Raw genomic sequence first — 22,994 nt, 5'->3', positions numbered from 1 at the left:
GTTGATATCCTTTTAAGTTTTAATACGAATATTGAAATGTACATAAATTAATAAGAATACTAGACGTGAAAACTAATAAAATATTAAAAGTGATGTACAATTTAGCAATTGTATGAATGTAAAATTCTAAAGAAATTCAATATTAAAATTACCATTTTTATCCTATATTAAAAAAATAAATATATTATTATTGTGATATAAGGGTAAAAAAGGATTAATAAAATACGGCTTTATCTATCATTGATTATATTGATTATTATTCATTTTCTCTTATGCTTGGTATGAATATAATTTGTAGGGATCAAATGATAAGGGGCCAATATACATTAATTATATAGATAAAGATGAACCGCATTTCTTAGGTAGTGCGGATAATCTTCTGGTGAAGGGACATGCCATTTTAGATGGGATGAAAAATTTTAGAATCACGAGCAAACATGCAAATGTTTAAACTTGAAGGCGCAAGGGAAGTGTAGTGATCCTATAGTTAAGAGATTATGTGCGTGTTTGGTGTTTCACGTTTGAAACGTGAAAAATCACGTTTAACGTAAAAGCTACAAATGTGTAACTTCCACGTTAAACGTGATTTTTCACGTTTCAAACGTGAAACCCAAACACAGGCTATGACTATTTTTGTTTTGTACGAGACGTGATTCATAACGGACATATGCTTTGAACTTTTTGACTGTGACATCGATAAGAGTGTCCCCATCACGTCCGCCAGTCCTCAACTTTCATCTGTGCAATTCCCGTAAATGTAATATATAATTTTTCAATATATGAAATTAAATAATTTATTATTTGATTTTTTTTTTGAGCATCAATCGAATTTTTAGAAATAAAGATACTATTGTACCTAAAGCATAATTCAATATCACCCCACCCCGCCCCCAAAATAAATTACAAGAAGCATATAAGTTCCAACAAAGAAAAAGATATCTAATTTCTTCTGCTCTTCATGTCCATGTGTTTCCAAGGACAAATAAACAACCACCACCAACACAATTTAAACCCTCCCAGAGTTCAATAGCTGCTAAGTTGTCCTCAGTAAATGTGTAGTCAAGAATGATGCATCTGTGAAAGATAATATTTGCGGAAGCAGAAAGACGTATAGATAGATACACAAGGTACTATCTCCTACCGGTGGCAGTCTTGCCTTTGCTTAAATCAGCAAGTTCCTCAATAAGTTTTCTCTCATCATTGCTCAGTCTTTTAGGGATTTCAACTTGCACACGAACCAACTGATCACCCCTCATATTGTTCTTATTCAGGTAGGGAACACCTTTCTTAGCCATAACGAGTGTTGTGTTCGGTTGTGTCCCAGCTGGAATTTTTAAATCCACCATTCCGTCTACAGTAGGAACCTTAATTGTAGTCCCCAGGATTGCATCAATATAAGAAACCTTGCAGGTGCATAAAATGTTGGTGTCATCTCGTTTAAGGACAGGATCTGGGATAACCTCAATAACAACAAAGAGGTCGCCAGGGGAACCACCTTTTCTTCCAGCATTCCCCTCATTTCGGACCCTTAAACGACTTCCAGAGTCCACACCAGCTGGGACCTTCAGACTTATCCGTTTTGATTTCCTCACCCGACCATCCCCGGAACATGTATTGCAAGGTGTTGAAATTTCTCCAGTCCCATTGCATGAAGAGCATGTCATTGACTGCTGGAAGATGCCTAATGGAGTTCTTGTTGATGAGACAACCCGGCCTTGACCTCCACAAGTGCTACATCTGGATGGTGTAGTCCCTGGTTTAGCCCCAGAACCGTTGCAAGTTCCACAGCTCTCTAATCGGCTTATCTCTATCTCTTTTTCTATGCCAAAAACTGCTTCTTTAAAGTTCAAAACAAGACTGTAATACTCATCTTCACCATCAGTTGCTCCATTCCAAGAACCTCTCGAACCTGCTCCACGATTCATGCCCTCAAACAGTGATTCAAACAGATCAAATGGATTGCTGAAATCCTGCTGTAACAGAGACAAACCATTCATTGAGAAACAGTAACAAAATAAAATTATAAATCATCATCAGAGGTGACTTACCCCCATCCCCATTCCAGAACCTTTAAGCCCAGCCTCTCCAAATCTGTCATATATAGATCGTTTTTCATCATCTGATAACACCTGTAAGGAATTTTAATTACACAAGACAAGTTATTATTACTTCATTAGACATACGCATGAGGTCAAGCTGAGTTTAATATGTAGTTTTACCTCGTATGCATTGCTAATTTCCTTAAATTTTTGTTCAGCTCCTGGTTCTCTGCAACACAAGAAAATACAGACAATAGTTTAACAATATGCAGCATTTATAAAACGATTCAGATGACACCAGAAAATTAGCATAATTGACATTTACAGAAGCTCAATTTTAATTGCATTATTTGTTGCTAAAATCAAGTCCACATCCACCACAAATTTGAACAAACATTAACATTTTGCTTGCCAGTAAACTTTTATATATCCAAATTACAGTAAAAGAATAACCGTTATTATTTAGTATATAATATTTTATTAAGAAACAGCAATGAACAAAAAAAGAAATTCATCGAGAAAGCATTATCAACCAGTGTTAAAAATATGACGTGAATGAAACTCACAAGACAGGAACAATTCAACAATTGCATTACAAAATTAACATTAAAAAAGAAAACAACAAGCATCATAATCTGAGATGGCCAAACCATGTTGGCCACAGCAATGAGAGCAATAGTGTTTTCTTTTTACAACAACCATGGGGAGACAAGGAAAAGGAATGAATCAGGAAAAAGACAGTCCAATATGTGAAATTAGGAGAAAGAAACTCACTTGTTGACATCTGGGTGATAATTTCGGGCAAGTTTCCGATAAGCTGAAATGTCAAAAGTAAGAGAGCTTTATTATTGCTATGATATATGACACTGATACAATTGTGATGTGTTAATAAACAAAAACAAGAGCCTTACAAAGGCAAATAACACAAGATGTGTTGATAAGCACTTAAAATAATTCTCCTATTTACCATGATAGTATAGGTCAAGTATATTACAATCCTACAAGCCTAGCTCAATAACACAATAAGAATGCTATTTTTCTGACACTAAACTTCAAGCTGGAGCATAAAAAGCTCTCAACTACTTGCAAAAAGACACAACCATACAAAGGCAAACATGGCAAAACACAGCAGATTTGGGAAAAGATCCAACCGGGAGGAAGGCAAAACAGTTTACAAGTGCCAAGTGCAGTGGTAGGGCCACAGGAGATCATGTCAATCGACAATAGTGGCAAACAGGAGTAACAGCCACAAATAGCACCATTGAGAGTACAGAGAAGGAACAACCATGAAAACAAAGGTCAGAAAAGATGGAGGAACAATCTTTAAAGGGAGTAAAAGTGCTACAAAGAGGGAGAAGAAGCAGCAAGGACAAAGGGCTGAAGACAATATACCACAATAAGTGGTGGCAAGAAAAATGAACAGTCAGCAGAAAATAAAGCGAAGTGAAAACATATACATTACACAGCAGAAGTAACCACTTTTAAAAACAATGAACTCAACTCCAATTTATACTAATATTTCAGATCAAGTACAAGTGCAGTATTATTAGTCCTAATAATTTCCTGTCCAGTGTTCACTAATTTCGTATTACAATTGCAAAACAATCCTATGCTACAAAAGAAAAAAATGCACGAAATAGAGGCTTAGAGTCTCGGTTTCTAGATTCAAAGCTAAAAAATTTGCCCAAAAGAATTTTTTTAAGAACCTGGTACCCTTTGCTAATAATATAGACAAAAACTCCCCAATTTACAGAATAGAACACACATACTACACAAACTTTAAGGTTCTACACCTCCCAATGCCAAAAGGCCCTAATTTCCAGTCACAAATATTAATAAAGACAAGATGATCTGTCTCTTCCCCTCCCCTCTAATTCAAACTATCTAACCTAACTCAACAAAAGGTTATTAGTAAATCAATACTCGCATTCAAATATGTCAATTTATATTAAATTAATAATGGATATATTATGATGTAGCAGGCAAGGGAACAAATAGAAAATACCGCTCTTAATTTCAGATTTACTAGCATTTTTTGAAACCCCAAGGACTGAGTAGTAATCCTGCATGTCGACAAACAAAGGATATTCAGTGAATATATTGAATAGTTAACAAGGGCTTTATACGTTTTAAATAAGAGGAATACATTCACAAAGTACAATCATATATTTAAAACACACACAAAAGGAACTCATTGCTGTTGAAGAGTGCATTTCAAACTTACTGCATCTGCTCTGACAATCAATCTTGATCCCTTGCGACGATTAAAAGTTTGAGACGAACCCACATTGAGTAGTGTGGAATCTCGAGAAAAAAAGCTTGAACTTGCTGCAGCCATAAAGCTTACCCTCCCAGTAACACTGCAAGGAAGGAGACTTAAATAAATTCCACAATCCAGCACTATGATCTAGTCTAGTATATCTGCTGAATAAGATGCTAAAGCATATTAATATTTTCTGGAAACAATGGTACTTTATGTACTTAAAGAAATTCTAGATTCATGTATCACGCTATAATGAAAATTTAGTACACATGAGTATAGGAAGTCATTTAATTAATATCACAGTAGTCAATATCGCACTATAGCACAGCAGCGTCATGGCAAAGTAGCAGAACAGAGCAGTCCTTGGTTGCTACAGAATTAAAATAGCAGTACTATCATGACATAGTATTGGTGTATCTAGGATCTGACTTTGTGGTTCAACAGCATCTGTCAGAGCTGCACCGGGTCAATCTCATCGGTGTGATTGATGGGCCTGTTGTAACCTGTCACTGGGTCTGGGCCCCAAGCTGAAGGGCCCAAACCATGTTTTGTCACACTTTTCTCTTCCACTATACCGCTCATGCCCTCAACCCCAATCTTATCCAATCCCCCTCACCGACGAAACATCTGAAGACGCCACTGCATACCCTCGCTGATGAAGAGCAAGGGAAAGGGTGTGTTTGCCTTGTGAGAAAGAGCGTGCCATGGCTGGGAAGCGATTGACGCCGCAAAAGGTTGAGAAGAGAAGGCTTCCACAGCAGCTGCCACCTCTCAACTCGTTAGGAGGCGCACCAGCATAAATATACACTATATGTGTAAATATAAATATATATATATATATATATATATATATATATATATATAATTTCATCATTAGTTTGTTAGAATATTAGTTAGGTTGTTAGAATATACTTGCTGTACTGTACAGCTGTACCTTCCTTCTATATAAGGAGGGTGTGTAGCCCTTTAATTATTGAGTAATAATAAAAAGCTCCACCATTCTTTTCAATTCTGTTTAGCTTTTTCTCATATACATAGGCTTCAAAAGCCCATTTTTACCCCTAAAACAACATTGTTTAGGGTTCTTTGGGTAAATTGTGATTTCTCTCCCATTTTCTTATGCAATTTTTGGTTCAATAGTAGGATTTGAAATCCTTCTTCCTTGACCACTGCACAAAAAATTTCCTCTATTTTGACCCCTGTTCCTTCACACTTTACGGGACTATTTCTTCTTGTGTTCAATTCTTTCTTCTTCCTCTAGAAATCCCGGTTCACATTAATAATTTCTATCTAACTTGTTATGCTTCTTTTCTATTATTCACCATCATCTTTCTTCTTTTTTTGACATCATGACTATGTCCTTATTACCATCAATGGTGATTCTGAGTAAAAGCATTCCCAAAATTCTGAGAAATTCAGACCATATCCAAACAATAAAGTTACTGCTGATGACAATAAAAGCAACAAAATCATAAATTACACTTAACTTATTATTGATCTTGGTGATATGATAAATAGAGAAAACAATGTTCAAAAGTAATACATTCATTTCTCATGGTGTAATACAAGTGCATCAACATGAATCATGAAAAGAATTTTGGGGGATGCAAATCAGAGACCTATTGCTACACGCAATGTGTGACTCATAAATTGTTATTTATGGCACTCCTTTACTACTTCCATTCTACAAAACCAATATTCAATCATAGAACTCACTTGTGGCTGGATGATGCAACCTTGCCAGTGATACTGGATCGTAGAAATAGCTGAGGATGAATTCCCCATTGAGCAGCAGATGTACTACCAAGAGGTGTTATTGCCATAATATATGACACTGAAGAACTTCTGCTAGCTGAAAAAAAATACATATACTGAAATTTAATGTTCTAGAATGGTAAGACTGTAAGAGACCATCTAAATGAAGCAAACAAGTAAACAAAGAAAATAGATATAGAATGCAACTTGAGGAGAAAGATAGTTAATTTGATCAAGTAGCCACACAACACAATGAGCATGATGTAAGACTTGTACGGAATAGAACGTTAAAACAAAGAAAAATCTTTTACATAGGATTTCACAAATTAAGGAAGTAAATCTGAAACATAGTACTGTTAAGAACTAGAATATCTACAGAAGTTTAATTTCCCCCCTCTTGAGTTGTCATCGGCAGCTATTCACTGCTATTGATCAATATCAGATCCATTCTTAAAAAGAATCTTCTCTTAACATTTATAGTTTACAGAAATTCTTGGTAGGCAAGAAATACAAATAACGAATAACCCTAAAACCATACAACCACCATCATATTGGGGTGAGGGATCCAGAAAGAAGGAATATATAAACTAACAAAAGAATAGCATCCCTTCTCAAGCCATTAGTGGACATTATCCTCAACAGACCCCTACGCTTTGAGCATTGTGTGTCCTGTAGGAAGAGCAGATAATTTAAGAGTTTGCAGCACTGGCGTCTGATGTGCACCCGTATCAGATAAACTTCAAGGCTCAAGCACCATAAGATACTACAGTAGCCTACATCCTATAATATTTTATTTTAATTTTTGCATAAACACATCTGAGACTAGGATATCATAAATAACTGAAAATGGTAGTCTTATTTATGGTGCGCTGATGCTAGTTAAAAGAACAAAACAAAAGCCTTCCCCCTCAATCATAGGCTAATCTACTACTTTTTATTTATGATAAGATGAAACATAATTAGGCATAGTATTTGACTTTTTTTTAATATGTTACGGTGTATCTTACTGTATCAGTATTCTAATATTTTAGGAAATGATGTATCTCCATGCCATACCATTGTCGTATCCATTATCCAACAACCATACTCTGAGTAGCGGCAGCTACACACGCCGCCACTCAGAATTGACAACTGTGGAAACCAATTCAAGTCCTATTTCTTATAATGATGTTGAACATGGAAATCAACTTCTAAATCAAATGAAACCTATTTCTTAACTATTCCAAACACCGAAAATGCATCCAGAATCAACTAGACCAAGTGCAAACCGATATCCAAATAAATAACTACCAAACAAAGTTAAACACATAATGTAACCTTTAAAATATACGATTACGACCAAAAAAAAAAAGCAAAAGAGTTTGGCGAGCTCAAAGAAGGAACAAGATAAAAAAAAATTAAAAAAAAGAATTAGCAACAAATTTAATAACAAATTGTATTGGAATAAATAGTAGAAACGATAACAATGGAATCTTATACAGGCAACAAGAGAATGAGTGAAAGAGTCAAAATACGTAAGCGTGAGGAACAATTAGCAAGGAAAAGTGGTTGGTTTGTTGGAGTGAGAAATGGAAAAGAAAGAGGGAAACCTAGCGGCGGTGGTTGTGGTTACCTTTTTAACCTTGGTCGCTTCGTTTCGCTCTCTCTGAGAGGGAACAGAGAGAGGGAAAGTTCAGCGCAGTGAAACAAACACACAAACACAACAGTGAGTAGAAGGATGAGGTTATTGCGTCGCTCGATTCTTCTCTTTGCAAATTTGCCAATTGCTGTGGTGGACACCCTAATAACTAATAATGCCTTCCTTCTTTCTTTTCCTTCGGCTGTCCCTCGCCGTTGGATTTATTGTGGTTTAAAATCACACCTACATTGGCCTACGCCCTTTTAAAAACCAAATAATAATAATAATCTATAACTAATTTCTTTCCGATATTTGTGTTTCCTCCATTCTAAAAGAAACTTAATTTGACCTTTTCTGACGATAAAGAATGAAATTTAATCAACTGTTAATTAAGCTAAAATAATTCTTTTTTTTTTTTTAATAATAGAAAAGATTATAAAGATAATTACAATAAAGATTGAATTTATATCTTCATGTTTTTAACTACCTCAACCCTTCCTCACCCAATTACTAGGCTAAAATAATTTATTTCAACTTCTAATATCCATTTTTAAAATACTTCATTTTATTTTACAAGCTAACTTAATTGTGTAAAAAACAAAATTATCATTATCAAAGCATTTTTTATTAAAACAATAGCACATGCAAAGAAAATATATGAATTTTTGACTTTTTATGAATGATTATATGTTATTGGTGAAGGTAATGGTAGAGTTATAATCCAGATTTAATTATAAAAAAAATTATATATTATATTATTATATCATGTCACTGATATATTATTATTTATTATCAGAAAAAAATGTCCTTTCAATAGTTCAAGGTAAAAGATTTTAAAACTTTTATAAAAAATATATATATGTGTGTGTATAGTACTTGTTTTACGTAGTAAGGTTAGCCTAATGAAAAGTTTATGGAAATACCGAAGGCTTAGATTAAATTTTGCATTATTCTCACTGTACACCGAAAAAATATAATGTTTGTTTAGATTTTCAAATTAAAATTAGCGGTAAAAATATAAAACCATAAGTAAATATAAAAATGTGGAGAGAGTGTAAAAGTTTGGCTTCCCTTTTAGTTGTCTTAGTCAAAGGAACCCAAATATATATATAACAGTAAAAATCTGGAGAAAAACAATATTGTTCATATAGTTTATGAGTACCTTTTTTTAATAATTAAAAATAAGGTTGATTTAATTAATTTTTCTTTCAATTGTCTAATTAATTTATTCAAACAGATAAACATCTTTTAATTTATGTAACGAGTAATTATGGTGTTCTTGTATGATTAATTGATTATCATCATGAAGGGTCATATATAGGTGCAAATATAATTTTAATTTGTCTTAAGAGTAAAATTATCATTCCTTAAGTGATTTTTTGACTAATTACTATCTTATTTAATTGTATATATGTTTTAAAAGAAAAAGTGTACCGTATCTAACCATTTTCAAGTGTCGACTTACGTATAATAATTTTATTAACTAATTAAAATTTGAATTTAATTAAGCAAGCAACCGACCTTAGCTCAGTTGGTAGAGCGGAGGACTGTAGTTGGAATATCCATGCTGATATCCTTAGGTCGCTGGTTCGAATCCGGCAGGTCGGAAATTTTTTAATTAAACCTTTGTGTCTTCTACCCAACAACAAAGCCTTTTTTATTTTTTATATTTTTTTCAGGTGTGGACATTTTAGTGAATCACAAAACACTGAATCTTCGGTGGTCAATTAATTACCAAACGTATGGTCAATCAACCAACAGTTAAATTAAATGACATGTAATTTTTTTTTATTAGGGTACATACGTATTGTGTAATCAGTAATCATTATAAAGAAAGAAAAAAAAAACATAACACCTATTTTAATAAATTGTAATACAGCATGAAATCCACTTCGTGACTTTAAGGGAACAGTTCTGGTGGAAACATATTGGAGCATTTTTTCCACTTTTTCACTCTTTTCATTTGTTGAGATTTTATTCGTGAAATCATGGTTAAAAATAAATAAATAAAACTCTCGTCTGACCGAAAGTGCAAAAATGAAAAATAAAATAAAATGAAAATGTTAAAAAAAAAATACTTTGTAAACATATATACTTTCATGTTCAACCTATTATCACACGATCCTCTCATCAATGAGTATGATGAACACAGCATCTCGTATAATCATATTTATCATGAATCTCAAACTAAGAACACACCTAATAAGTAATATCTTTATAGGTTGTTTTCCTACAATGGATGCGGATTAATTAGCTAGCCTTCAATTATCATGGAGGAAAAAAAAATTAGGAGAAAAAATATAGTTAACTATTTACAAACTTAAAACAGCACCGCTTCATCTCAATTTATATATTTTATATATTTTTTCAATACCTTTTGACAAATTTTTTCTCTCCAAATCTGAAAATAAAATTATTTTCCGTCTTTATAATAAAGTTCGTTTATAATTGCGTTAGGACTATTTGTTAATCCTCAATTCATGAAAATGTGTTGCATGTGGTTTTTGTCTTTCATGACAAATTGTCAGTTTTTAATCTTTCATTTATGGAAATAAATACAACATAAGAGACATTTATTATATTTTAGAAACCAAAAAGAGACAATTATATAGGGATTAAATATGTACATAAACTAGTATCATTTTTACTACAAAAATTATCTAAGTTGATTTAGCCGTATGCATGAATTATCGTGAACTTTTATACTTGTACCGTGGTGGTCTCCCATTGGCCGGCCATATTGGCCGATCAGAAGCAGGTCGGAAAAATGCCGATCACACAAGAGGGACCCAAATATGGGGAGATTAACTGGCTCACTCGGACAATCAATAAGATCCCACGATCCGTGGGAACAGTAATAAATACTGGGAGTTACGAGTCCATAATGGGGCGTGATTTATGAGATCATAAGTGCGATTCATGTCTATAACGTCACACCGTGATATATAGCAATGATTAGGTCTAAGGCAGCAAGTTACTCTCATCGAATGTTCTAGGTCAAGACTGCTGTCAAGTTCTTTTAGCTCGGTATCGCTAAGGGTTCTTCGGCGGCAGTCCAATACCGGAACATTTTGGCGCCCACCGTGGGGCAGGTAAAACTGCATCCCACACCTTTGTTGTTGGACGGGAGCAGAAAGTCTCAATACGAGGAGTGAGAGAAGTCGTAGGAAGTAGGAACACACTACACGCAACAACATATCCAGATTCACTCATTCATTCATCATCGCCAACTATCTCCATAATCCACGCTTACTGGTCAATACCATGTGTCAATATGATACACCTTTTCTTCTTCTGACTATTCACTGACGCTGCATCACCACTTTCATCTTTGGTTTGGTAAGATCAAAAAAGAAAAATCCCACCTTTTGCTTGTGTTCTTGAGAAAGTCACTGTTTTGTTAATACCCATGTGCTATATTCATGTTATACCCGACATCACATGTTCAAAAATTGATTTGGAAGCCCTGTTAGATCTCGGGGTGATTCACGTTGTGTCACAAGATTTTCTGAGGTTTTGATGACCATGTGGTAAATTCCACCCCTTTGTGTTCGGTGTTGACTTTATTTGCATCCAAAATTGGATCTTACAACGGGGTGGTTGGTTGCCATAGAAGATTTGATTTGATTTGATTTTATGTTATTTTGTTTTGTTGGTTTTAATTTGTAAGGAATATGCAATCAAGGGGTGTGCCCCTTGAGGAGAGAACGAGAGGTGGCGGGCGGAGAGATTTTCAAACCCAAACACTGGCCATCCGATAAGGCCGCAACAAAGAAACTGATTCACAGAGAAAAAAAAAAAGCTCAGTGGTTTCACGAGAAAGTTGCGCAACAGAACCCATCTTCACGTGACCTCACCTCACCTCACCTCACTCTCTTTCTTTGATTCAAAATCACTCAATCTTACTATTTTCCTTCCAATCGGATCCACCATGAGGGACAAGGACAAAGAAAAAGAGATAGAGAAGAAGAAGTACCCTATCGGCGCCGAGCATTACCTTCTCTACGAGGAGATTGGCCAAGGCGTAAGCGCTTCCGTGCACCGGGCGCTATGCGTTCCCTTCAACGAGGTCGTCGCCATCAAAATCCTCGACTTCGAACGTGACAATCGCGATCTCAACAACGTTTCTCGTGAGAGCCAGACCATGATCCTCGTCGATCACCCTAACATCCTCAAATCGCACTGCTCCTTCGTCGCCGAGCACAATCTTTGGGTGGTTATGCCGTTCATGGCCGGCGGTTCATGCCTCCACATATTGAAAGTCGCGCATCCCGATGGTTTTGAAGAGGTTGTCATTGCAACCATTCTCAAAGAGGTATTGAAGGGTTTGGAGTATCTTCACCATCACGGACACATCCACTGTGACGTCAAAGCCGGTAACATTCTCATTGATTCGCGCGACACTGTTAAACTCGACGATTTCGGTGTTTCTGCCTGCCTATTAGATTCCGTCGACCTTGGTGCGAAAAGCACTTTAAGGTCGGCACGAACCTTGGTGCGAAGAGCACTTTAAGGTCGACATTTGAATGACCCAAACCTTGGTGTGAAGAGCACTTTAAGGTCGGCATTTCGATGATCAATCCCTTAGTGTGAAGAGCACTTTAAGGTCGACATTTGAATGACTCAAACCTTGGTGTGAAGAGCACTTTAAAGTCGGCATTTCGACGATCAATCCCTTGGTGTGAAGAGCACTTTAAGGTCGACATTTGAATGACCCAAACCTTGGTGTGAAGAACACTTTAAGGTCGGCATTTCAATGATCAATCCCTTGGTGTGAAGAGCACTTTAAGGTCGACATTTGAACGACCCGAACCTTGGTGTGAAGAGCACTTTAAGGTCGGCATTTCAATGACCCAAACCTTGGTGTGAAGAGCGCTTTAAGGTCGGCATTTCGACAATCAATCCCTTGGTGTGAAGAGCACTTTAGGGTCGGCATTCCAACGAACAATCCCTTGGTGTGAAGAGCACTTTAAGGTCGACATTTGAACGACCCGAACCTTGGTGTGAAGAGCACTTTAAGGTCGGCATTTCAATGACCCAAACCTTGGTGTGAAGAGCACTTTAAGGTCGGCATTTCGACGATCAATCCCTTGGTGTGAAGAGCACTGTAAGGTCGACATTTGAATGACCCAAACCTTGGCGTGAAGAGCGCTTTAAGGTCGGCACAGTCTACACCTTGGCGTGAAGAGCGCTTTAAGGTAGACACGTTCAACAATCTACACCTTGGCGTGAAGAGCGCTTTAAGGTCGGCACAGTCTACACCTTGGCGTGAAGAGCGCTTTAAGGTAGACACGTTCAACAATCTACACCTTGGCGTGAAGAGCGCTTTAAGGTCGGCACAATCTACACCTTAGCGTGAAGAGCGCTTTAAGGTCGGCACAATCTACACCTTGACGTGAAGAGCGCTTTAAGGTAGACACGTTCAACAATCTACACCTTAGCGTGAAGAGCGCTTTAAGGTCGGCACAATCTACACCTTGGCGTGAAGAGCGCTTTAAGGTAGACACGTTCAACAATCTACACCTTAGCGTGAAGAGCGCTTTAAGGGCGGCACAGTCTACACCTTGGCGTGAAGAGCGCTTTAAGGTAGACACGTTCAACAATCTACACCTTGGCGTGAAGAGCGCTTTAAGATCGGCACAGTCTACACCTTGGCGTGAGGAGCGCTTTAAGGTAGACACGTTCAACAATCTACACCTTGGCATGAAGAGCGCTTTAAGGTCGGCACAATCCATACTTCGGCGAAAAAACCCTTCAAGGTCGGCATTTTAACGACCCATACATTGGCCACGATGTCGCATTAACGGCAGATTTTAACAACCTGTACATTGGAGAAAAAACGCCCTTCAAGGTCGACAATTTAACGATCTACGTCTCTTGGCGTCAAAGCATCTTAAGATCAAAATTTTTCAACAATCTACACCTTGGCGTGAAGAGCGCTTTAAGGTCGACATTCTTAATAATCTACACCTTGGCGTGAAAAGCGCTTTAAGATCGACATTTTAACGATCTATACCTTGGCGTGAAAAGCGTTTTAATGTCAGAATTTTATTTTTTACAATCTAGACCTTGGCGTAACAAACGCTTTAAGGTCAGAAATTTAGACGATCTACACCTTGGCGTGAAGAGCGCTTTAAGGTCGGAATTTTAATGATATACACCTTGGTAGAGCTGTCAAAATGGGCTCAGCCCGGTGAGCCAACCCGGCCCACCACGGGTTCGAGCCGGGTTGGGCTAAAATTTTTTTACAAATTTCAGTGCGGGCCAATTTTAAACCCGGCCCACTAACAACCCGGCTCACCCGGGTTCAACCCGTGGTGAGCCGGGCTGACCCACCAGCCCATAAAAAAAAAACTTGTGTTATTGCCTTATTGGGTTGGGCCAAACAAAATTAAAATCTTTTACACCGTAACCCTAATGTTCTCATTCTCATTTCTCACACACCCACACCCTCGTCAGCGTCGCAAGCCAGGAGGTGAACTCTTGCCGTCTTCACTCTCGCCGTCTTCACTCTCATCGGCCTTGCGTGGAACTCCGACGTCGCCAGAAGGTGAACTCGCGAACTGCTCACGAATAATTTTTCCTCCTTTAGCTTCAGCCTTCAGTTCAGGTACTGGCAGACGTTTATTTCCTGCATATGTAAATTCTAGTATTGCGTCAACAAATTTTGATTTTTCAGAAAAGGAGGATACTGTGGCCTCCATTTTCGGTTTCATGCTTAGATATTGAAACACGTTGACTAGATAAGGTAAAACTTGTTCTTTTGGAAGTGATTTTTGAAAAACTTATTCAAATATGCCCATAGTCAACAACCAGAATTACGATTAAAATATTGTGGCTTTTGAGGTCTCTGTAACTGCGGTCATATTGGTCTTTTGTTAACTATTTTGGAACATTGTATATAAAATAAATGTTTGGAAATAAATGAGATCTGACGTACTTTCTACAAAGCCAAATAAATGTTTGGAAATAAGGGGTCATTTTTATATATAGAAGAAAAGGAAAGAAAGGGTGTTAATTACAGTTTCAAATACCTGATTATATTTTTTCAAATTAGGTGATTTTTTTAAATTAGGTGAGCCAACCCGTTTAGCCCACCAACCCGTGGTGGGCCGGGCCGGGCTCAACTTTTTCTAGCTCACCAATAAACGAGCCGGGTTGGGTTGGCCCACCAAAGGCTCAACCCGTGGTGGGCCGGGCCGGGCCGGGCCGGGTTACCCGTTTTGACAGCTCTACACCTTGGCGTGAAGAGCGCTTTAAGGTCGAAATTTCAACGATCTACACCTTGGCGTGAAGAGCGCTTTAAGGTCAGAATTTTCTACAATCTCCACTTTGCTGTGAAGAGCACTTTAAGGTCGGAATTTATATGATCATGGAGGGCTATGTACCGTGGTGGTCTCCCATTGGCCGACCATATTGGCCGATCCAAGGCACGTCAGTAAAATACCGATCTAACATGCTCTTCGCACCTTAGTGCTCAATCATGGAGGGCTATGTACCGTGGTGGTCTCCCATTGGCCGACCATATTGGCCGATCCAAGGCACGTCAGTAAAATACCGATCTAACATGCTCTTTGCACCTTAGTGCTCGAGCATGGAGGGCTATGTACCGTGGTGGTCTCCCATTGGCCGACCATATTGGCCGATCAGAAGCAGGTCGGAAAAATGCCGATCACACAAGAGGGACCCAAATATGGGGAGATTAACTGGCTCACTCGGACAATCAATAAGATCCCACGATCCGTGGGAACAGTAATAAATACTGGGAGTTACGAGTCCATAATGGGGCGTGATTTATGGGATCATAAGTGCGATTCATGTCTATAACGTCACACCGTGATATATAGCAATGATTAGGTCTAAGGCAGCAAGTTACTCTCATCGAATGTTCTAGGTCAAGACTGCTGTCAAGTTCTTTTAGCTCGGTATCGCTAAGGGTTCTTCGGCGGCGGTCTCCAATACCGGAACAATACTCAATTTGATTTTTATTATAAAAAAATAACAAAATATTTCACCAAATAAAATCTTATGCAATAAGAAACCTATGAGTAAGTTTAAGTGACTCCAAGTGTGAGTTAAACAACTCCACCATTAACAACTAGTGTGATTACGATAGCCTTATTAATATTTTGAGTAATTTTTTTCACTTGACTAGTATGATTAAGATAATTGCACTTTACACAAAATGCATGCAAAAATTATATATATATATATTCTTGATTTGGACGGTAGTTTTTTCACACTGATTGATAATTACGTTGACCATTTTCAAGTGACAATTTATGATATAAAATTTTACTTATATTGCAGACGTATAACATCCGACCTTAGCTCAGTTGGTAGAGCGGAGGACTGTAGTTGGGTTTCCCTTGCTGGTATCCTTAGGTCGCTGGTTCGAATCCGGCAGGTCGGAATTTTAGTGAAACTTTTGTTGCTTCTACAATACTACAGTTTAGTCTTTTTTTAATATTTGTTCAGGTATTGACATTTTAGTCGATCACAAAAAGCTATAACTGACATTTAGTTAATTTATTTTTTTTGCATTTAACAAACATCTCCATGAAAAGTTAAGCATTAATTTTATATAAATCTGTGAAAAAATTACTGTAGTTGATAATTTTTTTAACATAAATGGTTGGCTTAAATCCAATTTTAGTTTCACAACTTTTCAATTAAGCATTTTGATTTACAGTAGTAATCTACTGTCAATTTTATAACAGAAATAGTGGATGTTGCACGCTAGTGATGAAGTGACCTCAATTTTCCCAAAACAACTCACCTTTTTTTTTTTTTTTTTTTCCCCTTTTTGTAAATATTATTTTTACCTGAATCTTTATGTGATAAAATAAAACCCACGAGTCCGAAAAGAGAGAAAGAGGAAGATGATATCAAGCATGGCAGGAGCAGCAGCTTCTCTCTCGACTCTCCTCCTTCTCCTCCACATCTGCACATCGACACCGACAGGCTGCCGCGACACGTGCGGGTCCACACATGTGGAGTACCCCTTCGGCACAGGCCTCGGGTGCGGCTCCCCCCTCTTCAGCCCCTACATCACGTGCGCCTCCAACGGCACCGGCGACCAACTCTTCCTGAGAACCCACAGCGCCTCCTACCCCATCAGCTCCATCTCCTACGCCACCGCCACCCTCACCCTCACCCCTCCCTCCATGTCCACCTGCGCCTCCATGCACCCCTCCCCCTCGAACTTCGGCCTCGACTGGTCCTCCCCCTTCCAAATCGCCTCCTCCACCTTCCTCCTCCTCTCATGCCAACCCTCCATCTCACTATCCTCGCCCCTCTGTGACCCCTCCTTCGACTACCTCTGCGCCGCCATTTACGCCTGCCCCGCCGTCCTCTCCCTCAACATGCCGCTCTTCCCTCCCACCAACACCTGCTGCGTCTACTCCCCCGCCAACCTCGACGCCAAGGGCGAGCTCGACCTCAAGGCCATGAAATGTAGCGCCTACGCTTCCGTTATGTCGCTTGGAGATAACCCTACTGATCCCACTCACTGGCTCTACGGCATCGCCTTGAAGTACTCCTTCGGTGGGGCGTTGGATAATAACTATGTCACCACCAAGTGCAGTGCCTGCCAGAGTAGCGGTGGAATATGCGGCTTTGCGCCGCCGGGGAATGCCTTTCTCTGTGTTTGTAAAGGAGGCTATAACACTAGCTTGGACTGCTCCAATTACAACCAGAACCAGAACCAGAACTACGTTTGGGACGACTCTAACTCTTCTCGTCTCATCTTCACTCGTAAGTTTTTTTTTTTTTTTTTTTTCTTTTTCAAATACTGTCAAAAAAATGTTGTCCCGTTTTGTTCGTGTTCTTCACTCTTTCGCCTTTCATATATTCCTACACGTACGTGAGGAAAATGACTCTTGCTTTTCCTAGATTCGTTCGAGTCAGGATGATATTTTTTTTACCCGCGTAACTGCATGCATGTCAAGTATTATAATTAATGATCGATATAAATAAGGGTTTAATTTATTCGGTAAATTTATTCAAAATTGAAAGATAGAAAGAAATATGCTTTATTAGTTCGGGCCGGGACAAAATTTATTTTGATTTTTTTTATTATTTTCTTTCTAAAAAAATTATGAAAAATTTTATTCAAAATTGATGTTTAAAATTATATAACCCGGCCGCTTGAAAAGTTACATGATTGAATCATTCTTAATAAGATTTTACGAGTGCTGTAAAACAATTTCCTTCTTAGAAAAACTCTTCACACACGCATATAATAAGAATTCATTTCAGAAACAAGAAAAACTTATACTTGTGTAGTTCAACTTATTTACGACAAATAATCAAAAAAAAAAATTCTATGTTCTTGAAATCATTCGTTAATTATAATTATGTGGTTTAGGGTTAAGATTAGGCTTTTTTACACTATCATATTCACATTTGAGTAAAAACTGAAAAGGGATATATTCTTTTGAGAATTGTGTTTCTTTTTTTTTAATCTTTTTTTTTAACCGAAAGTAGTGTAAATATAATAAACCACAGTGATGGTTAAATATGATTCTTGTATACGTGTAGGGAATCAGATACGAAAGAGCAACACGCTTTATAATAATATTATCTCTAGCGAAATAAATAAATAAATTATACAGTTATACTTGTACCTGTATTATTGATCTTGATTAATCTTCTGTTTTGTGCACGTTCAGCAGCTTGGTATGTTTGGAGTTCTATTTTGGCTGGTATCATTTTGAGCTTAGTGTGATCAGGATTCAGGGGAGCCATTCACTGGAGGATATCATCAACCTTTTTTAATTAGTAAAAGTTGCTTTAGAAAAGTGCATTTAAACAAATGGAATAAAGGTATTCTGTATCCATTCCTATGTTGTTTTCGTGGATTCTTTTTTTTTCTTCTCAGTTTAAATAGTTTATGATCAAAGAAGGGAGCACCAAACTGGTGAGAATAACCCTACCTTGCTAAATCATCCGTACGTATTTTCTGTGGATATTTCAGTGACTAGAATTCAATCACTCTGGAGTTAAATGTTTTAGAAAAAAGTTGTTGGTAATATATATTTTAAGATGTATTTTTTTTATTATCTTCTCTGACTTTATTTCATTTTACATTATTTGCAATTCTTTTTGGTTAATTTATCCAACTCAAAGCCGAAAAAGGATGGATAAAAAAATTGAGAATGTCACACTTACAGTTTGATTGGAGGGGTAAGAAACTAAGAATGTAAGGGAAGGCCAAGGCCCAAAGGGGTTCTTTATTAACTTTACCCTCCACTTTATTCCTTGTTTCTTCTTCCTTCTCATGTTATGTTGTTTCTTTCCTTTTTCTCTCTTTTTCAAACTGCCAAATAGAACAATGACTGCGAGTAATACCAATATTTTTTTTTCCCAAATTAACGAATATCCAAATAAAATGGTAAATTAAAGTAGGGGAAACAGAAATAGACAACATATATATGTGTAATACGCACACTTGAAAAGCATATACAGAGAAGTGTTGAAATACACACACCACACCAGCTCCTCATATTACATATGCAATCCCTGTTATTTCCCTTGAATCAGATTCTATCCAGGGACGGATGTACATACATGATAGTGGGGGCACTTGCCCCACTCCCATTTTACTCATACATATTTTTTTTATTTAAACAAATAATATATTTTAAAAATAAAAATTATATTCTAATAAATATATATATATATTTAAATTATCATATATATAAAATATAAATTCAGAAGAAATATTTATTTATTTAATATTTGTCAAATTTTTTAAAGAGATTTTTCATATGTGATAAAAAATATTTCTTAATAACGAATCAATTTTTTAAAAAATTTTAATCATAACACACACATATATAATGAATATATTAAAAAATTAATTTTTGAAAAAATAAAATTTATGACATACATATTTACTTTTTGTACTTTCTATTTATAATATACATTGATTAAAAAAATTAAAATAGTAAAAATGGTAAGATTATATACATTGGTTAAAAAAATCAAAATAGAAAAGATTAGATAATTTATGTTTTATGTAGAATTTTTATTATAAAATATATTTTAAAATAAATTATCATCCAAAAATTTATATTAAATATTAAAAACATGTTTATATAATAAATAAATTAAACTTGATTTTTATACAATTTAACATATTTATTTTTATATTTTTATTAATATTAAAATTATTATAAAGCAGGTCTTTAAGATTATAATTTTAACAAAATATTTTAAAAAAAATATCTATAACAAATAAATAAATCTTTAAGACATGTATTTTTAAAAAAAGTTAAATTCAAACTTATTAAATTATAATATAATCTAGTTTGACTTAATTTATTTTCATCTTAAATCATAATATTAAATATAAAAATTTATAAAAAATAATTATAATATATATTTATATATTTAAAAATTATATGTAAAACTTTTAATACTATAAAGATATTGTCCCATTATCTAAATTTTCTAGATCCTACCGTAGCACTGTTTCCCGAATGATGAATTTAGAGCGGATGGCCTAAAATTTCTTTTCTGATGCTCATCTACATCCTTTTAAATTGGCAGCAGATGCACTGTTCTCGTTCTCTACAAATAACCAGTTTTCCAACTATCCCTCTCGTTCCTATCCAAGAAAAAATATATATATCGCATGGCTGATAACAGCGTATAAAGTATAAACAAATAGACACACAAGCAAATCCACAATGCCTTAAATTAAATCTCTTCCATTTCAATAGTCTGACCCTGCTAAGTGCTAATCCATCTTGCGACCATTACTGTGGTTCTTTTGCACATTTGGAGTGATGGGATCAATGAGGAAGGATTTTAAATTCTTGTACATCTCCTTCGGCTTCTCTACATTCAGTGCATGCCCTGCATTCTTAATAACCACTAGTTGTGCGTTGTCTCCCAGATGCCTAAACACCAGGGGAAAAGAAACAGAATTGAAGTTTAAACAATTGTGTGAGTGTATAACAAAATAAAATACGTTGTTTATGTTTTCATGTTATACTGATATCTGGATCGCGATTACTCCGTTTGATGTCTTTACCAAAACGGTAAAACATTAGCCAACGAAGCTGAAGAGACAAGAGATGTTTTGAACATAAAATTAAAAGTGCGCTAAAATCATTTGAAATCACCTTTTCAGTCTGTGAGCTAATTCCATTGGGAATACCAGGTCCTGTTCTCCCCAGATTATTAACGTAGGCTGCATCATTGAAATCATATGCCATTTGAGAAGTTACAGTGCAAGATTGCAAAGTGGTGAGTGAAATTAACTCATAATGTAAAATCAGAAGAGAGAAGAAAAAACCTGGGTTATCTTGGGAAGATTAGAAAGTTTTCTATCCTTATGCAATGTCTCGATTAGTTCTTTCCTCTCTTGGCGGTTTTCCGTACACATCACCTGCAAATAAAACCAGTTTCAGTAACTAACTTTTGGTAAACTGACAATCCTTGCATGCGTATTCACGACAAGGGATAGACAACCAGAAGTTTGGATCCTCTCTTATTCTGAGTAATCATGTACAGTTGGAATTAAAGAGAGAAAGACAATTTTTATTAAATAAATTCTATACATGCTTATATAAGTGTCTTTTTCTCTCTAAGAGGACCCTATTTTGTAGTAGAAAAGAGGATCCATCCAAATCCAGCAATCAGACAACGCACAAGCAGACACAAGTTATCATCAATTAAAGGACAACATAAAAAGAGCAAATCTTTCTCCAATGGGACCAATCCAAATGTCAAAAATCAAATGGGAAGTACACTTCAACATTCTAGAGCACAAGGAATTGCCCAAAAAACCAGTTGAAGTTTCCAATTATCAGTAATAACATCGATTACAACATTCAGCCTCAAAATACGCCCCCACCCTGAAGGTGTAAAACAATACTCCAATGATTTAATCGTCATACACCACCCTCAACAGTTCAGAAATCACAATTGTATGAATTGAATTTCAAAATAGTTATAGTAAAGTCAAAACAAACCTACGTGTGTGATTAGAAGACAAGGTAAAGTAATAGCTATTTTTCAGTTTTCCGTTAATTAGTTAACAATAGTTTTACCCTATTGAGTACCATGACCATGTCTAATCAACCACCATTCAATTATGAAGAAAAACAGAGCTTCCGCTTTTAAAGCAAATAGAATTACACGAACTGTGTGAAGCCAGATCATGAAGAAACCATTAATCTTTGGCAAGAAAGAATATAAATTTGAAACATCAAATCGGTCCAACAATTTTCAGGGCCAATTGAACAAAAATTAATTGATCTTTAATTTGACGAGAGATAGAGATACTCACGTGAATGAAATCAGAGAGGAAACAAGTTGGCATGAGTTTGATAGGCTTAGCAAACGTGAGCTGCACGAGCTGCCTCAATTTTTCCGGCGTCTGCGGCAACAAAATTTCAACAGCTTCTTCGACACTCTTCACTTGAAACATGCCTTCGTCCATGTCCCTCTCTTCCAAGCAAACCCCGGCGCAGCATAGCACCACCTTCTCCACGCGCTCCGGGAACTGCGCGGCGAGGCTGTAGGCCACGAAGCCGCCGTAGCTTATCCCGACCACGCTGGTTGTGCGGACTCCGTGGGCCTGGAGGAGGCCCATGACGCAGTGGGCCTGGAAGGCCTCGGAGCGGTCAGGGCGGGTGGTGTAGGAGTCCCCGAAGAAGAGAAGGTCCGGGACGTAGACGTTGAAGCGGCGCGTGAGGGGCGAGACGAAGTCGTTCCACTGCCACATTGCGTTGGCCCCGATCCCGTGGAGGAGGAGGAGAGTGGGCTTGGAGTCGTTGTGGGCCTTGGGGGCCCATGAGTGGATGATGGAGCCGTCGCCGAGATCTGTGGTGGTGGACTTGAGGCCCGCGTTGGAGAAGGAATAGCGGAAGCAGGTGTCGCGCGTGGCTGTGAAGCTGAAACACCCCGCCATCCCTCTGTGTGTGTGTGTGCGAGAGACTGATATGATTGGTCAATGATGAAGAAACAGTGCAGAGTGTGGTTTGCTTTTTGCTTTTTGCTTTTTGTGTTTTGCGTGCGTGCGTTTTGTTCGAGACTCGAGAGTGAGGGATTCTAGAGGACACTGGTCACTGCCCGGAGGAAAGAAAAAGATCTTATGTTTTTCTTTATTATGTGCGATTAGTTAATTTTATTTTAATATTTTTTAAGATCTTATTTTAATAAAATATTATTTTACCTTTTTTTTAAAAAAAGTCAAGAAAAACCAGTTTTCTTAAAGGGTTAATTGCATGTTTAGTCACGTGTAAAACTTTTTTTTTTTTCAACTTTTAAGTGTGGTCAAGTCATTTATATTGTAAAATGGTAC

At 36.8% G+C, this 22,994-nt stretch overlaps 3 protein-coding genes, 2 non-coding genes and 1 pseudogene across 7 annotated transcripts; 4 read left to right on the top strand and 2 right to left on the bottom strand.

Moving 5' to 3' along the window:
- Window positions 1-778: 778 nt before the first annotated feature.
- LOC109813500 (chaperone protein dnaJ A6, chloroplastic) lies at window positions 779-7,862 on the bottom strand. 2 transcript variants are annotated; one of them, XM_020377690.3, is made up of 8 exons: window positions 7,670-7,862; window positions 6,019-6,154; window positions 4,264-4,399; window positions 4,045-4,102; window positions 2,814-2,856; window positions 2,220-2,268; window positions 2,049-2,129; window positions 779-1,973 (listed from the first exon to the last, which is right to left on the bottom strand). In XM_020377690.3, the coding sequence occupies exons 2-8, from the start codon at window positions 6,123-6,125 to the stop codon at window positions 1,131-1,133; spliced, it is 1,317 nt and encodes a 438-aa protein (XP_020233279.1). In that variant the 5' UTR covers window positions 6,126-6,154; window positions 7,670-7,862; the 3' UTR covers window positions 779-1,130. The 2 variants fall into 2 exon arrangements, with proteins under 2 accessions (XP_020233279.1, XP_020233280.1); XM_020377691.3 differs by having other exon boundaries at window positions 779-1,970.
- Window positions 7,863-9,191: 1,329 nt separating this feature from the next.
- Window positions 9,192-9,283, top strand: TRNAY-GUA (transfer RNA tyrosine (anticodon GUA)). The gene is given in 2 exon segments: window positions 9,192-9,228; window positions 9,248-9,283. It is a non-coding gene; the product is annotated as a tRNA-Tyr (tRNA).
- A 1,891-nt stretch (window positions 9,284-11,174) lies between these two features.
- On the top strand, window positions 11,175-12,243 carry LOC145955342 (serine/threonine-protein kinase BLUS1 pseudogene; annotated as a pseudogene).
- Window positions 12,244-15,996: 3,753 nt separating this feature from the next.
- TRNAY-GUA (transfer RNA tyrosine (anticodon GUA)) lies at window positions 15,997-16,088 on the top strand. The gene is given in 2 exon segments: window positions 15,997-16,033; window positions 16,053-16,088. It is a non-coding gene; the product is annotated as a tRNA-Tyr (tRNA).
- A 248-nt stretch (window positions 16,089-16,336) lies between these two features.
- Window positions 16,337-18,738, top strand: LOC109813525 (uncharacterized). Of its 2 annotated transcripts, none has more exons than XM_083069265.1 (2): window positions 16,337-17,431; window positions 18,352-18,738. In XM_083069265.1, the coding sequence occupies exons 1-2, from the start codon at window positions 16,558-16,560 to the stop codon at window positions 18,402-18,404; spliced, it is 927 nt and encodes a 308-aa protein (XP_082925391.1). In that variant the 5' UTR covers window positions 16,337-16,557; the 3' UTR covers window positions 18,405-18,738. The 2 variants fall into 2 exon arrangements, with proteins under 2 accessions (XP_082925391.1, XP_082925390.1); XM_083069264.1 differs by having other exon boundaries at window positions 16,461-17,431; window positions 18,349-18,738.
- A 1,441-nt stretch (window positions 18,739-20,179) lies between these two features.
- LOC109813516 (alpha/beta-Hydrolases superfamily protein) lies at window positions 20,180-22,754 on the bottom strand. Its single transcript, XM_020377711.3, has 4 exons — window positions 21,978-22,754; window positions 20,982-21,074; window positions 20,809-20,876; window positions 20,180-20,583 (listed from the first exon to the last, which is right to left on the bottom strand). Exons 1-4 carry the CDS (start codon window positions 22,599-22,601, stop codon window positions 20,421-20,423), a joined length of 948 nt encoding a protein of 315 aa, XP_020233300.1. The 5' UTR covers window positions 22,602-22,754; the 3' UTR covers window positions 20,180-20,420.
- Window positions 22,755-22,994: the final 240 nt, after the last annotated feature.

Source organism: Cajanus cajan, chromosome 2, assembly GCF_000230855.2.
Source record: "Cajanus cajan strain Asha chromosome 2, NIPB_CcT2T_4, whole genome shotgun sequence".
NCBI lineage: Eukaryota > Viridiplantae > Streptophyta > Magnoliopsida > Fabales > Fabaceae > Cajanus > Cajanus cajan.
Note: the sequence above shows the minus strand (reverse complement) of the source record. Positions and strands in the feature narration are given on the sequence as shown.

Bases quoted from the DNA above. Each gene is read 5' to 3' on its own strand.
- LOC109813525 (XM_083069264.1), top strand. From the start codon at position 16,558: ATGATATCAAGCATGGCAGGAGCAGCAGCTTCTCTCTCGACTCTCCTC. The intron at 17,432-18,348 runs GTAAGTTTTTTT...GTGCACGTTCAG, and splicing joins TTCTCGTCTCATCTTCACTC to CAGCTTGGTATGTTTGGAGT.
- LOC109813500 (XM_020377690.3), bottom strand. From the start codon at position 6,125: ATGGCAATAACACCTCTTGGTAGTACATCTGCTGCTCAATGGGGAATT. The intron at 2,857-4,044 runs GTATTTTCTATT...TTGACATTTCAG, and splicing joins TAAATCTGAAATTAAGAGCG to CTTATCGGAAACTTGCCCGA. The intron at 2,269-2,813 runs GTGAGTTTCTTT...CTTGTGTTGCAG, and splicing joins TATCACCCAGATGTCAACAA to AGAACCAGGAGCTGAACAAA.
- LOC109813516 (XM_020377711.3), bottom strand. From the start codon at position 22,601: ATGGCGGGGTGTTTCAGCTTCACAGCCACGCGCGACACCTGCTTCCGC. The intron at 21,075-21,977 runs GTGAGTATCTCT...TTTTATTTGCAG, and splicing joins TCCTCTCTGATTTCATTCAC to GTGATGTGTACGGAAAACCG. The intron at 20,584-20,808 runs GTGATTTCAAAT...CCTGGTGTTTAG, and splicing joins TTAGCTCACAGACTGAAAAG to GCATCTGGGAGACAACGCAC.